The sequence below is a fragment of the Parasteatoda tepidariorum genome, chromosome 1 (assembly GCF_982258835.1).
Source record: "Parasteatoda tepidariorum strain Cologne lab strain chromosome 1, Ptep-v5.0, whole genome shotgun sequence".
Lineage (NCBI taxonomy): Eukaryota > Metazoa > Arthropoda > Arachnida > Araneae > Theridiidae > Parasteatoda > Parasteatoda tepidariorum.
This window is the reverse complement of record NC_141755.1, coordinates 70,148,112-70,165,254: the sequence shown is the minus strand read 5'-3', so window position 1 is coordinate 70,165,254 and position 17,143 is coordinate 70,148,112. Positions and strand designations below refer to the sequence as shown.

General features: G+C 31.9%; 1 protein-coding gene across 1 annotated transcript; it reads left to right on the top strand.

Annotated features, from left to right (window-relative positions):
- Nucleotides 1–6,416: 6,416 nt before the first annotated feature.
- On the top strand, nt 6,417–16,857 carry LOC107453238 (uncharacterized). The gene is made up of 5 exons (XM_043045970.3): nt 6,417–6,789; nt 9,022–9,206; nt 12,657–12,816; nt 14,431–14,583; nt 16,554–16,857. The coding sequence occupies exons 1-5, from the start codon at nt 6,497–6,499 to the stop codon at nt 16,753–16,755; spliced, it is 993 nt and encodes a 330-aa protein (XP_042901904.2). The 5' UTR covers nt 6,417–6,496; the 3' UTR covers nt 16,756–16,857.
- The last annotated feature ends 286 nt before the right edge of the window (nt 16,858–17,143 follow it).

Below are 17,143 nucleotides of genomic sequence, written 5' to 3'. Positions count from 1 at the left end.
TTAATAACTTCCTTTTTCTTGTTGAATTAGTGATTGCAAAATTCCTAGACCAATCCAGCACTGTGCTTATACTCGTCGTCATCGTAAAAACTGAATTAGGGACGGACAGGAATATTAAACAATCATACAAAGGGCTCTAAGATTGCAATCCTTTTATTGGAATCTATTTTAATAGAATTTATAGAGAAATGAATAAAACGCACTTACTAAAATATTAGTAACTTCCTTTTTCTTGTTGAATTAGTGATTGCAAAATTCCTAGACCAATCCAGCACTGTTCTTATACTCGTCGTCATCGTAAAAACTGAATTAGGGACGGACAGGAATATTAAACAATCATACAAAGGGCTCTAAGATTGCAATCCTTTTATTGGAATCTATTTTAATAGAATTTATAGAGAAATGAATAAAACGCACTTACTAAAATATTAGTAACTTCCTTTTTCTTGTTGAATTAGTGATTGCAAAACTCCTAGACCAATCCAGCACTGTGCTTATACTCGTCGTCATCGTAAAAACTGAATTAGGGACAGACAGGAATACTAAACAATCATACAAAGGGGTCTAAGATTGCAATCCTTTTATTGAAATCTATTTTAATAGAATTTATAGAGAAATGAATAAAACCCACTTACTAAAATATTAGTAACTTCCTTTTTCTTGTTGAATTAGTGATTGCAAAATTCCTAGACCAATCCAGCACTGTTCTTATACTCGTCGTCATCGTAAAAACTGAATTAGGGACGGACAGGAATATTAAACAATCATACAAAGGGCTCTAAGATTGCAATCCTTTTATTGGAATCTATTTTAATAGAATTTATAGAGAAATGAATAAAACGCACTTACTAAAATATTAGTAACTTCCTTTTTCTTGTTGAATTAGTGATTGCAAAACTCCTAGACCAATCCAGCACTGTGCTTATACTCGTCGTCATCGTAAAAACTGAATTAGGGACAGACAGGAATACTAAACAATCATACAAAGGGGTCTAAGATTGCAATCCTTTTATTGGAATCTATTTTAATAGAATTTATAGAGAAATGAATAAAACCCACTTACTGAAATATTAGTAACTTCCTTTTTCTTGTTGAATTAGTGATTGCAAAACTCCTAGACCAATCCAGCACTGTGCTTATACTCGTCGTCATCGTAAAAACTGAATTAGGGACGGACAGGAATATTAAACAATCATACAAAGGGCTCTAAGATTGCAATCCTTTTATTGGAATCTATTTTAATAGAATTTATAGAGAAATGAATAAAACCCACTTACTGAAATATTAGTAACTTCCTTTTTCTTGTTGAATTAGTGATTGCAAAACTCCTAGACCAATCCAGCACTGTGCTTATACTCGTCGTCATCGTAAAAACTGAATTAGGGACAGACAGGAATACTAAACAATCATACAAAGGGGTCTAAGATTGCAATCCTTTTATTGAAATCTATTTTAATAGAATTTATAGAGAAATGAATAAAACGCACTTACTAAAATATTAGTAACTTCCTTTTTCTTGTTGAATTAGTGATTGCAAAATTCCTAGACCAATCCAGCACTGTTCTTATACTCGTCGTCATCGTAAAAACTGAATTAGGGACGGACAGGAATATTAAACAATCATACAAAGGGCTCTAAGATTGCAATCCTTTTATTGGAATCTATTTTAATAGAATTTATAGAGAAATGAATAAAACGCACTTACTAAAATATTAGTAACTTCCTTTTTCTTGTTGAATTAGTGATTGCAAAATTCCTAGACCAATCCAGCACTGTTCTTATACTCGTCGTCATCGTAAAAACTGAATTAGGGACGGACAGGAATATTAAACAATCATACAAAGGGCTCTAAGATTGCAATCCTTTTATTGGAATCTATTTTAATAGAATTTATAGAGAAATGAATAAAACGCACTTACTAAAATATTAGTAACTTCCTTTTTCTTGTTGAATTAGTGATTGCAAAACTCCTAGACCAATCCAGCACTGTGCTTATACTCGTCGTCATCGTAAAAACTGAATTAGGGACAGACAGGAATACTAAACAATCATACAAAGGGGTCTAAGATTGCAATCCTTTTATTGAAATCTATTTTAATAGAATTTATAGAGAAATGAATAAAACCCACTTACTGAAATATTAGTAACTTCCTTTTTCTTGTTGAATTAGTGATTGCAAAATTCGTAGACCAATCCAGCACTATGCTTATACTCGTCGTCATCGTAAAAACTGAATTAAGGACAGACAGGAATACTAAACAATCTTACAAAGGGCTCTAAGATCGCAATCCTTTTAATGAAGCCTATTTTAATAAAATTTATAGAGAAATGAATAAAATACACTTACTAAAATATTAATAACTTCCTTTTTCTTGTTGAATTAGTGATTGCAAAATTCCTAGACCAATCCAACACTGTGCTTATACCCGTCGTCATCCTAAAAACTGAATTAGGGACAGACAGGAATACTAAGCAATCTTACAAAGGGTTCTAAGATTGCAATCCTTTTATAGGAGACTATTTTAATAGAATTCATAGAGAAATGAATAAAACACAGTTACTACAATGTTCATCATCATCATCAATGGCTCGACAGTCCAGGGTGGGCTTTGGCCTTCTCAGGAAGTTTTTTCCTGGCTACCTTTTTCCTGCTAGTGTTTTTCAGTTTTTAGTTTTTAAGACCAAAAGGTCTTTTTCTTGGCCATCTATCCATCTCAAATTCGACCTGCCTCTTTTTCGTGTGCCAACTGGTCTGGCAATGAAAACTCTTTTTGTGGTACGGTCTTCGTCGAATCTGATAACGCGGCCTGACCATTTTATTCTTTGTCGTTTAATAAAGTTAATAATATCAGATTCATTATATGAGTGAAAAAGCTCTAGATTTGATCTTCGAAGCCACACACCATTTTTTTGAATTCCTCCAAAAATACTTCTCAAGACCTTTCTCTCAAAGGCACCCAACACGGCCTCATCCGTACAAGATATGGTTCAGATTTCACAAGCATATGTTAAAATTTATCTTAAAGGATATTTATATAATGAAACTTTTTTTTTATGAATTACATTAGATTTTATGTATTTTCGAATTCCATTAAAACATTTATTGGTTATAGTAATTCCTTTTTGGATTTCCATTGTAATATTGCTCCTGTTGTTGATTACGGAACCCAAATAAACGAAATTGTGAACAACCTCAAATTTATATTCTTCACTTTCTAAATGGGAGCTATTGAAGCTTGTTTTAGTACATGGCAAATTTTGCTCTCGTTTTTTCTCAGGCCCATCTTGAGAGCCGCTTTCTCTAAAGAAATAAAAGCCTGTTTAAGTGCTATAGGTGTTCTAGCAATAATGTCTATGTCATCAGCAAAGGCCAACAGTTGTACTGATGTATTGAAAATATTTCTTCTGATGTTAATGTTGGAATATCTTATTACTCTTTCTAATACTAAATTGAAGAGTAGGCATGCCAATGCATCCCCCTGTCGCACACCATTATTTATTACCATTGGGCTTGACAGATTATTCTGTATTTACTACAATATTAACAACTTCCTTTTTGTTGTTGAATTAGTGATTGTAAATCCTGATTAAATTCAAATTAAATGAGACTATTGCTTGTTCGAATTTCTGTAAACTTGAAATATCCAAAATTTCTGTATAAATTTAAAAATAAAAGACATTTTCATGAAAACTTCAGTCTAGTTTACCTTCAGCCAAGTTTTAGATTTTAGCGCATCTTCAGGGTTGAAGTTATTGATAGACTCAACCACTAAATAAACAAAACCTCTTTGAAAAAAAAATCGAAGTGGCTTTTATCCTTAAGGGTTCCCTTCAAACAGTCAAGGTATTCTACATCCACCTTGTACAATGAAGAATTACTTGAAAAATAACCTTAATTATTCACTCTTGGTGGTGCTTTCTTGTCAAACAGAAGGCGAGTCTTTCTGACTTAATTCTAAAATGGCCAATGGCTGGCGTGTTTGACTTGTCTAAGTGTCATTAGAAACAACTACGAAGAATTATATGAAAACTGCATCAACTTATTTATATTTTTGAATATTTTTATTACATTTTATTCGCTGAAATGTATTTGATTGAACCTATTTTCCCAAATTTCAGATTTTAAGATCGTAAATATTTCCTAACAACCACAAATTACACTAGTCATCTGGTGAAATAAATTGAAATATCTAGACTAAAGCATTGTCATTTTGTTGTTTGAAGGAGCTCGAAAGATAACCTCTCTAAGATATAGACAACCTAAGAAAACAAGGCATGTCAAGCTGAAGGGAGACCTAATCATCCAGACCTAATCATCCAACCTGACCTAATTATACAGACCAACCAACTTAATCATCTAGATGATTTGGTTGAATGACCTAACCTAAAAAAAAACGAAAGATTCCAAGCTAAAGAAAGAACTCTGGATGTCTGGATAACCTAACTATCTAGATGATTAGGTTAGATGATGTAACCTAAAAAAAAGAAGGATCCCAAGCTAAAGAGAGAACTCTGGATGGTTGGATAACCTAACTATCTAGATGATTAGGTTGGATGTTATAACCTAAAAAAAAGAAGTATCCTAAGCTGAAGAGAGATCTCTGGATAGTTGGATAACCTAACTATCTAGATGATTAGGTTAGATGATATAACCTAAAAAAGAGAAGGATCGCAAACTGAAGAGAGATCTCTGGATGGTAGCATAACCTAACTATCTAAATGAATTGGTTAGATGACATAACCTAAAAAAGAGAAGGATCGCAAACTGAAGAGAGATCTCTGGATGGTAGGATAACCTAACTATCTAGATAATTAGGTTAGATGATATAACCTAAAAAAGAGAAGGATCCCAAGCTGAAGAGAGATTTCTGGATGATTGGCTGACTTTGAAAAATAATTCTAAGTATTGAAGGTTAAATATTTGAGAGCTGTCGCTTCAGATAGATGACAATAGAAAGAAAGCGAGGTTGAAGCAGTCAGGACTTGCAAGCGTCAGTTGAGCTTACGAAGAATATTTTAAAAACATTTCCTTGGTTTAAAATTTTAAAAACACTTACAACCATAAAATGTGATATTTGGCAACTACAGTCCTTATTAGGACGTACTATAAGATTGTGCCGCATCTCCTCTTTTGTTTCGGACTCAATTCACGTCCCCTGACTCAATTTTCTTCTTTATGCGTCGTACTTATGATAGATTCAGAAACTTTCAATCTTCGTGATATTTTGCAGTTTGAAAATATTTTAGCATTCACGAGGGCCTTTATTTCAGCTTTTCACATGGTGAGAGATCGCCTTTTTTTCACCCACGATGAAAATGTTCCAATTGATTATTTATACACTGAACACAAAATAAATCAATAAAGCTGCGGAATAAATAAACACTGCGCATAAAGCCACAGAAAAGCGTTCACAACTGTCTGCACGCGAGAACTCGACTGAAATCTGTCTGCACTTGTTTATGTTCGTGTATAAATTGTTTGACATTGTAAAGCAACACATTAAAAATAAATGTAAAAAATCTTCTGTATTAAAACCTATTGCATGTATGTTTAAATATAAAAGTATTGTATAAAAACTCTGGCGAAACATGCAATTATTAAAAAAAACTGCAATGCGTCGAATAATTTGGCCAGGCACTGTAGGTTAAATAGAGTATGTTTCAAAGAGAAAACTAAACAAAAGAGATTCAGAAATACTAATTATTTATTAAATATGATTCTCCAAAGGTTGAAAAGAGAACATAGAATATCTTCTTAGTCTGAAAGCGACATTTATAGAAATAAATAAAAACCCTAATTAAACTAAAATTTGACATAATGTTCAGTTAAACGTCAAGATTTTATAAAGTCTGAAAAGTGAATCAATTTTTACTGAACTTCCATTTATTGTCCATCAAAATTCACCCTTTTGTAATTTATATTATAAGCTATAATGCATTATTCAGTTCTAAGAAAAGAATCTACTTACATAAACACCATCACAGTTTCCTCGAATGTTGAAATAATTCTTGAAGAAACTGTCAGGCATTCGAAAGTCTAGTTACAAAGCCAACCGACTCATTGTTAGCAGCTGTTAGAGCAAAACAATTATTGATATGTTTTAAGCAACAATCATCTGTACTGTCATCATAACGCTATTAACAAATTATCTATTTTCTGTTTATGCCCCAAAAGACCCCTTCTTTTGAGTGTAATAACAATAAAAAAAAAGTAGGTTAAAACTTTTATGAGTGGCTTATAAACGCAAATGATACATTTCGGAGGGACGTGGGTGTGTAAACAGTTATTGAAACAAAAATACACATTTACAATTCGCTAAAAAAAAAAAAAGTCAAGCTTTCCGAAACGCTCCTACAAATGCAAATATTTTCCAAACATTACGATTGTTTGCAAAGAAATTGGGTCATTATCAGATAACCTAGAAATGGCTTGAATTCCTCAGAAATGAAGTGTGAATGCGGGAGAATAAGTTATACCCTCATGGAGTAATTAATTATGTCCAATGAAGACAATTCAAAGTGGACAGCATCTCGTATAAATACGATTTCCGCCTCCATTTGGCGATTGGTTCATCGTTTCATTCTGAAGACGCCGAATATGTTAGGATTGATAGCAGTTTATTTGTTGCTGGGTTCGACGAATGGTATGCAAAACAATTTGGAGAGAGTTGGTAATGGTAAAAATTTGACTTGGACTTATCATGTTGATGAGAATCATGAAAAGTTGGTCGCATTTCAAAGGAAAGGAGAAGATAATACAATTGTGGATTGTTATATTTCCGGGGACAGGTAAGGGTTATTTTTATGTTTTTTTACTGTTCATTTTATATAGGAGAAGAAAAATAATACATTTGTTTTTAAGTTTCATGAAAGTTTCAGTAATAGTTTGTTGGATTATTTGATGTCGTTTCTGAGAATTTAATTTCTTTTTTGAAGCTCAGGGTGATAGTTAATAATTTTATAAATAATTGCTATTATTTTTATTAATATTATTGATTTAATAATATTAATACTGAATATAATACTGAATTTAATTTAATAATATAATACCGATGCATATATTTAAAAATAATTTGAACCTATAATCATCATAGGTTAGGTTTAAATACAACACTGGAGAGCAAATTTTCTGTAAATTTTTTTAAATAAAATTTTTTTATTTTATGACGGTCATTGAACAACCGACCCAAATTTATGGGTTTACGACAACTAATGTTCAACTCCGTGGCCTTGTAATTTTGAACCCAATCCAGAAGACAAGAGAACTCCTAGATCGAGTATTGGGAGAAATTTGCCTTCGTGGAGGACTTTTTGATGGATCTAGCCCGCATTTGCGTTACATGGAGTGGAATACCACAAAAACCTCCCACGGTTAGCCTGACGGCAAGGGGACTCTAACCCATAATCCGTCTACCACTGAGGATATTTCACGTCAGCACTGTGGTCAGTGCAAGCCGGATGCGCAATTCGTATAGACTGGGATTCGAATCCTGTTTGTCTCATTGGAAGGTGAACGCTCTATCCCCTGAGCCATCGCTGCTCAAATAATATTTTTTATCGAAATGTGCAATTTAAAAACGTTATATATAACAGGAGGTTGCATAAATATTGCAGCAAACTTCATTTCTAGGGGCGTTAGGGCACATAATCAGGATTTAAAACTGCATAGAACTAATGTGTAAATAATGATGATTAGAATAATAACTGAAATGTTTTTTTTAGTTTCTTGTACTTGTGTCAAGTTCGCTTCATTCAAAATATGAGTAATTAAAGAACAAGTCGAATGAACACAAATTGCACGCGTATGTAGTTTACGTTTTTTTTTAGCTTGATTATATAAATTCGTTTCTAAAAACGTATGAACATTAGATAATTTTGCAAATTAAAATTATGCATTATGTCAAACAAGTAAAGACACTCGGGACTATCTAGTATATTCTCTTAATTATAAAATATAATTTTTAGTTTTTTTCAAGTACTGTTCATTTAATTTTTTCTTTTTGTACACGTACTTAAAGTCATTATTTTTTCTGTCTTGTACTTATTTGTACTTTTTACTCTTAATTTTAAAGACCAGTACTTTTACCTAGAAAAAGTCATTACTTTAAGTATTTTTTTTTCCTAATGGCAGGGACCGAACTTTTACGTTCTTCACCTAGGAAGATGCCGGAAGTATTACTCATTTAACGTTACTCAGTGGGCACCTGTGAACCTAAGACACGGAGGCGAGCAACATTACCCACGCCACATTGCCACAGATACCCGTCTACTTTAAGTATTTGTAACTTGTTAATTTTCAAAAATCTTTCCCACGAATGGATGCAGAATAGTAGATAGAGTTTTTATTTTCTCTGTAAATAGTAAAAAACTAAACTATCTTACAGCTAACGGTTGATTTTTAAAATTGAAAAGCTTAAGAAAATATAGTTTTTTTGCCACACTTTTCCAAGAGGTGACATTTTTTACATCAAACTAATCTTTAACGATGCTTTTGTGTTGGTATTTTATAAAATTGCAGAATTTTGTCTTAATAAAAGCACAATACATTGAAACATCTCATAGCCTACATGGAAATTGAAGTATTCCTCTTTCAATTTTCATTCAATTTTTAAAAAAAAAACTTTTTAAAATCATTTGCATGAACAAATTGAAAAATGCGGCTTATCATTATATTACCCCAAATCCTACAAAGGTTTATTTTAGTAGATTATTTAGTGGGTGGTCTAAATTGTGTTGTATGCCGACCGATCTGTGTAGGATTCAGGGAACTGCGATCAGACAGGGTATGGGTTCGAATTTCGGACAAGGCATGGATGTTCTTTCATTCTCTGTCCAATGGCTCCTAACTGTGGGAGCAACGGTGCCCCACCTAATATGGTGCCCCTGAATTAAAAATTGCTGTTAACAGAGGATTCAATTAATGTTATGAGATGATTTAATGATTCATTTGTGTTGGTAAAATTTGTCCAATGAACTATTTTGAAAATAAATATCTTTAAAATTTTTTTGCCATGTTTTCAGAATACAGATAAATGGGCTTTTGGAAAAAACACCTAAAACAGTTCTGTACACAGTGAAGAAGGATAGTATGGAGACCTTAATTAGCATTTGTAGCTATGGTAAATGGAAAGGAGTGTTCACAGGGGAAAACGGAGAAGATGTTAGGAAAGAATTTGGAATATTCAGTGATTTCTTTATATATCCAGGTTTGCATTACAACTGATATTTAAACTTACTCTGAATGTAAAGAGTACGTATCAAAACTCGTACAACTTTTCCACTTTTCAGAATCCTGGAAAGTAGTAGAGGGAACAAAGGTCTCCTCTATTGTTTAGCTCAGTAACTTTATCATGATTCATATACACCGAAGAGCCATTACATTATGACCACCCTGCTAATAACATGTAGGACCACCTTCAGCCCTCGAAACTGCTAGCACCCTCCGTGGCATTGATACCACAAGGTGCTGATAGGTACTTTGAGGTATCTGGCACCAAGCGCTCACCAACTGGTCCTGCAATTCCTCACATTGCGAGGGGGTGGCGAGGCAGCACGAATTTGGTTTTCAAGTAGGACCACAAATGCACAATTGGATTAAGGTCAGGTGAATTTGGGGGCCAAGACATGACTTGAAAGTCACTGGAATGTTTATCGACGATTCGACCCTAATGACATGGTGCATTATCCTGTTGGTAAACACCATCCCCCGCAGGAAAAAAACTGTTGCCATGAATGGGTGAACCTGGTCTGCAACTATGTTCAAGTAGCTTACAGACGTCAGGGATTGTTCTATGAGGATTATGGGTCCTAATGTGCCCCATGAAAACATTGTTCCTAGGCGAGAAACCATGAAAACTTGGGCGAGCCCATTGTTATAGATGGAGGGTGGCCATAATGTAATGGCTCTTCGGTGTAATCAAACACTGGAAACTTAGTCTCCTTTCTCGGTGAAAAAAAAACTAGTTTGCATTGGGCCATTTTTACTACATCGTGATATCCAAGAAAAATATGATAGTTTTTAAATTCTTAAAAAGCTTTTAAAGTGCACAATGCTAAAAAAATACGGACTACTCTAAATAATTTTTGATCTAATGATTGATCTTCACGTATGTTAAGTACCAGAGATATCGAGTTTTAAATATAAGACTTAAAAAAGTCGTATAGTTAAAATTCCATTTTTCTGCAACGATTCAACCAATTTCGCTTAAATTTTGTATTTTCCATATAAAATTACATTCCTTAAAATGATGCAAAAATTGCATTTCTTACAATTCAAAATTTATTATTAAATAAAATAATAATAAATATTTACTGAAAGATTTTTTTAACCGGGGATTATTTTTGGATAAATGAATTTTATAATTGCGTCCAAAAATGTTTCAATTCGCTTCAAAACTTCTCGAGATATATTAAATTACGCAAAAAGTAAAATTAACATTAAGGGATCCAAACTTTGGCTACTCTGTTGATCAAACTGTTGGGACAATATTTTCCAGATTGCAGTTACCCCCTACATTTTGAGGGTCAAAAATTCGAATCTGTTGAAAAAAAGGTATGTTTACTCAGACATAGTACGTTTTTGTGTCTGATTTCATAACTAAAATATCGTCAGAACTAATTAATTAACATATTTGAGGTCACCCTCTTGAACTGTTGAGATCCAGAACGTGTAGATCCCATTATTAGATCAAAAGTTATTCAGGGTGGTTGGGCTTTTTTTGTACACTGTACATATAATGAAGATATTTATAATAAATGTAGAAACGAATATTTATAAATACGACTCATCGGAAATTTAATTAGACAGAGTGATATCAAATTATCCTTTACCATTCAAATTTTTTTTGCTCATTATTTGAAAAATCAATTAAAAATAATAAATAATAGTAAAAAATAATATTTTGCAAGAATTTAGACAAACGATAATATTGTATCAAAATTTTTTGATTCACTTGTAAGAATCCGTGGAAATGGTGAATCACAATAACATTAAATAAACATTAAGGTTACCCAAGGGTTTGTAAGGGTTTCCACTCGCCTGACTAAAATATCAGGTCCACATTTTCTAAATTGGGGCTATCTCCATACTTTGATGGTGAAGATATTGAATCTGATGGGAAAAGTGTATCTTTAGTCTCAGATAAATTGCTTTTTGCTTGTTTTAGTAACTTAAAATATTGTTTGCAGCAAGAAATTAGCAAAGTAAGTTTCTACCTACGACCCATAAAGTTTGCTTTTACTGCGTTTTAGTCTATCATTAGAGAAAAGTTATTAAGATGTTCCGTTCTTTTTTTCCTTTTCTTTTTTTTTCTTTTTTTTACGCACTGTTAACTAGGATATAGATCAATTTAATATCATACTCAAAATTCCGCAATTTGACTTAGAATTTTTTTCTCAAAAAAAAAAAAAAACAAATAAAACTTTGAACACTGAAATAAAGGAATAAGTAAATGATACACTGAGAAAATATTCAAAACTACCAGAATATGGTAAAATTTACCGTTTTTCTGTCAAACGGATGAACACTAAATGCTCGGTAGCTTTTATAGAAGTGCTTTGGTAGTAATTTTGGTAAAATTAACAATAAAATATGGTTTTATATTAGGTTATAAAATTTAGCAAATGTGGATAAACTTTGATAACTTTATCACAATATCTTAGAGCATGACATAAAAGCAATTTACTTTGTTAAATTTTCTTTTCAGTTTTGTATTTTTTACTAATTGTGTGGTAATAGGAAGCATAATTTTGAAAACCATAATTTACGGTAAAAAGTTACCATATGAACGGATACCGCTTCTGCATGAATGGTTTAAATACGTGATATTTTAGTTTTGTTATCCAGAATTATGTTTTTTCTCACCCGAAATGTGATTACTATAGTGTACGGTAGTTTTATCAGAATCTTTTCCTTCATGTAAAGTATGTGCGAGCAAATAAGACAAAATTTATTTGATAATTCACTATAAAGTTCTTTATAAACTTTAACTTAATGTTATAAACTTTAACGTAACTGTAAAAAAAAATCTGGATTTTTATTGTGAAAACCGGAGTTGTAAAAATCCGGATTTTCTACTGGCACTCAGGATGTCGGTAATTCTTAATGTAAGTTCTATTTTTACCGAAACATGTTACGGGGCAAAAAATCTGATACAACCCAATTTTCACAGTAATAATTATTGTAAAAGCACTCTAACAGTTTAATTAAAATAAATAGTATTGTAAAATTTACAGCGTAATATTTTACGGCAAAAATTAATTTTACGGTGAAATGATTTTTACGGTAAAATGGATTTTACGTATGATGCACCCAAAGTGTGCTATGTAATTTATAACGTAATTTGATCCAGAACTTTTTACAGTGTGTTTTTTTTTTATTAACCAAGCATATGTAGTGTTTGAGTTTCAAAAGAGAAAACAAACATTACATTTCGAAACTACCTTTATATGCGACAATAGACAATAATTCGAACTTTTCCCAATTACAAAATTTAAATTGTTACAAAATAAAATCCTTTATGTACTAAAACCGTTTGAACGGAAATAGTATTTTCCCGTTACAATTCAATTTTTATGCATTCTATAATTCTTCTAACGGAATTGATTTCGTTTTTCAAAGTTAACGTGAACTTTAAAGATGATGTTTGAATTTTCAGGTACAAAATGGTGTGGTGCTGGTAACATATCAGAGGAATATGATGATTTAGGTCCTGAAGTAGATACTGATATGTGTTGTCGAACTCATGACCATTGCAATGACAGCATATCCGCATTTGGTTCCAAATATAACTTGGAGAACGATACACCGGTGACCAAGTAAGACTTTTTTGCATACACTATAACTCCGATCAAAAATAAATAAAGGGAGAACATTTTAAATAGTAATTTAGTGGATTTGATTTAAAAAGAATAATTAAAAAATGTTTAAAACATTAAATTGCCCGCAAAACATGCTTTGCCACTAAAGTACTAAAGATTATATTGCTTAAAGATTTAGTTTAATAATTTCGGCTTAATTATAATAACTTCCCAAACACGGAACAAGTGATATTTTTTAAAATGTGGGAAAACATGTTCTCTATCAAACTGTTTAGTTAAGATCAGTTAGAAAAGTGGCAGGATATTTACATTGCACGAACGCAAATGTCTTTTCTTTTTTTTTAATTTCCTTTCCATTTTATCAAGCAGAAACTTGCCGAAAATTTACTTGCAATTTTTTTAAAGATAAGTGTGTGATTGAGAAAAAGAAAAAAATTTACATGAATGTTTGAGATAAAAAGTAGTTTAAAAGTTTTAAAGAAATTATATTTTCAATTTGATAATTTTTTTTTCTTTAACTTGTTTTTTTAAGGCTATACCTTAATTTAATCTAATGAATTTAAACGTTCACATACTGAAATGTAGGGAAAAAGCGTTTCTGCGAAGCGAAAATGTAGAGAAAGGAGTTTCTTTAAATCTACAATACACTTTTTTTAATGAATAATAAATTTTTAATATCAAACTGCTCTTTCTGTCACTGAAAAAGTTAATAAAATTCTGGGTTTTTTTTGTAAACATTAAAAACTATAAGGGAACAAAAAAAATTATTTTTAAAATTTTGGTACATATTTTTTATTTTATTTTATTTTATTTTATTGTCATTTTTTTTCGGTGCAATATATTTAATTCCAGTGCAATAAGAAGAAAAGGGACATTCTGACCAAATTATTCTTTCACCATATTCCTTCAAACACTAAGTTTGGGGAAAAAACGTAATTCAACAATTCCACAGCTTAGAGTTGTTAGGCTTAGAGTAGTTAAGCTTAGAGTAGTTAAGTTTTAAGATAATTAAATTACCACCTATGGTTATCTCAAAAAGTCCAACGATTTAAAAATTCATATAAAAGAAAACTAGAGGATATCCACTTTTTTAAATCTATGATTGTTTGCGTTCTGCTTAGGAAACTAGAAATATATTCTTCTCAAGATTCAAGCTTAGTTGCTAAATTTGTTAATCAGTTGCAAAGTGCGCCAACAAATGGAGATAATCGTTATAAAACAACGTGATGGCCATAAACACTAACTAAAAAACACTCTTAAACAACGTGATAAAAGTCATCTCCATTTGCAGAAACAACACTGTGTCGCGTTAAAATTGACAAAGGATTGTATAATTAGTTCAACTTTAATAGTATACAAGCAGAAGGAAATATTGATTTCTTGCTTTTCTAGCCAAACGCAAAATCTATCGAGGATCTTTGCTACTAGTTTTGTGAGTTGGTGTGAATAATATCTGCTTTTCGAAGCAGAACGCAGCAAATCATGCATTCCTATTTCTTTTAAATTTTTTAGAAATCTATTTGTCGAATAATATGTCTTTTTTGGAGTGTCTGGTACATGTTACGTAGTTAAAAAAATTCTCTAACAAAAGCATTTTGAAATGTTTTTCAGATCTCACTGTGATTGTGACGATTTGTTCCATGCATGCCTGCAAGGGGCAAATACCAAGACATCCCATCGAGTTGGCAGGCTTTATTTTAACTTTCTCCAAATGGCCTGTTTTCGACAAGATTATCCAATTAAGCGATGCAAAAAATACAGAGGGTAAGTACAGAAAACAAACGCAGACAATAACTTATAAACTTATTTTTTGCATATATATATATATATATATATATATATATATATATATATATATATATATATATATATATATATATATATATATATATATATATATATATATATATATATATATATATATATATATATATATATATATATATATAGACGACTCAATTTAGAGTTTACGACTACCATTGTTCAACTCCGTAGCTTTATAATTTTTGAACCAAATCCAGAAGACAAGGGAACTTATGGATCAAGTATTAGGAGATATTTAGCCTTCGTGAAGAACTTTTTGATGTCACAAACCCGCATTTGCGTTGCTTGGAGAGGAAAATACGGAAACCTCCCACGGTTAACTTGACGGCAAAGTGATGCCTATGATCCGTCTACTACTGAGGATATTTTACGTCCACCGTGGTCGGTGCGATCCGGGTGACGAATCATATCCACCAGCCATCGCTGGGATAGGAACCTAAATCAACTAGTCGACCCAATTTCGTGTTTGCGACTAGTAATGTTCAACTCCGTAACCTTGTAATTTTGAATCCAATCCAGAAGAACTGCTGGATTAAGTATTTGGAGAAATTTTCTTCGTGGAGGACTTTTTGATGGAACTAACTTGCATTTGCGTTACATGGGAAGAAAAACCACGAAAACCTCCCACGGTTAGTCTGATGGCAAAGTGACTCTAAAGCATGATCCGTGCATCACTGAGGATTTTTTATGTTATTTTATAACCACCGCTGAACAGCTGACCCAATTTTTGAGTTTGCGATTACTAATGTTCAACTCAACTGCCCTGTAATTTTGACCCCAATCCAGAAGACAAGGGAACTTTTGGATCAAGTATTGGGAGAAATTTGCCTTCGTTCAGAACTTTATAATGGAATTAATACGCATTTGCATTGCAGGGAGATGAAAATCTCAAAAACCACCCCACGGTTGACCTGTAGGCAATAGTACTTAAACCTTTGGTCCATCTACCAGTACGGATATTTTACGTCAGCACTGTGGTCGGTGCAAGCTGTGTGCGGAATTCTTATTGATCAGATATTGCTGGGATTGGAACCTGGATCACCTAATTGAGAGACAAACACTCTATCCCTTCAGTCACCGCGACTCAAGCAATTTAGATTAAAAAGGAGCAATTTAGATTAAAAATCAGTTAGATTAAAAATTCTTCAATCAATTTAGATTAAAAATTCTTCAATCAATTTAGATTAAAAATTCTTATGCAATTTCAAAAGCATAAGAATCAACGCATTTATAATAATGCACTGTGTTTCATAAAGGCCGCCCTTAATGTATACTCTTAGAATCCTTATAAAAAAAGTAAAATAATTTGTGCATGGGGATCGTAAATGAATATTTAAGCAAGGAAAGAAAAATCAAAAACGCTATAGAAATATGACAAAATACAGTGGAAGAAAGCGAATGCAATAAGCATCTAAACTGATTTAAATAGAAGTTGAAACTTGAAGTTGATTCTCATAATCATCTTTCACCTACTCCTTGTTTCCTTCCGCAATGAAGCCTGTGATGTTGTTTGTTACTCGCGCATTCCTTTTCCATAACTTGACAGATTTCTGTGGAGTTTTTCTTTTTTCCTCGCGTAAATAATCATGCACTCCCAAGTTTACATGTTTTTTATATTCCGTTTTGATATATATTCTAAAGAAATCCACATTAAGGGTAGTCTTTTACAGAACATTCTATATATTGATGCTGTTAATGCCCATGTTATCGTTGATTTTTTGACTATTTCATGCATGATAAACATGATTTATTGATAACACGTCAGACATTGAAAGGATATGAATTAGTTTATGAAGCATATTTTAAAACACTAACTCAGTTAGGAAATGATTGTTTAAAAAAAAAGAATTTGCTTACAATCCTATAAATTTTATGCATCATAATGTTAAATATTAGAATTTTTTTTTAAGGTGGGTTCGCCGAAGGTGTGAAGAATATGAGTTTGATTTAGAAAGAGAACTCATTCACCAGTTTTTTGATGCCCGACATTACGAACGCCCCTCAACTGATGAGGATGATGATGATGAAGATGAAGAATATAAAGATGTATTTTCGTATATGTTGCATTTGGAACACGAATATGAAATGGATAGACTTGTAGAGAATTATTGAAATGTACAAAATATGGAAATATCATCTTTTCACCTCACTCAAATACTGCAGTTCCTTAATTTACATGATACATTCTACTGAAATAAATTTTATTTTCTTTAAGTCTCAGATTCTTTTTTTATGTTTGTTATGTTTTAATTTTTGTCCTTTGGAATTCTTTTCTACAAAGAGTGAAAATTGCGACAATATCAGGAAGATATTTTTTCTTATGCAATAGGATGTTTATGTCAGGTAGCAATAAAAGCTTATATTTACTTTGGTTCGTTCATTGAACTAAAGACGAGTCAAAATTTCATTCCTAAATATTTGTTACATCAACATTAATGGTCGGGGAAATCAACTAGGAAATAATTTAAAAAAATTGTGCATTTTTATTTTTGTTTAACTT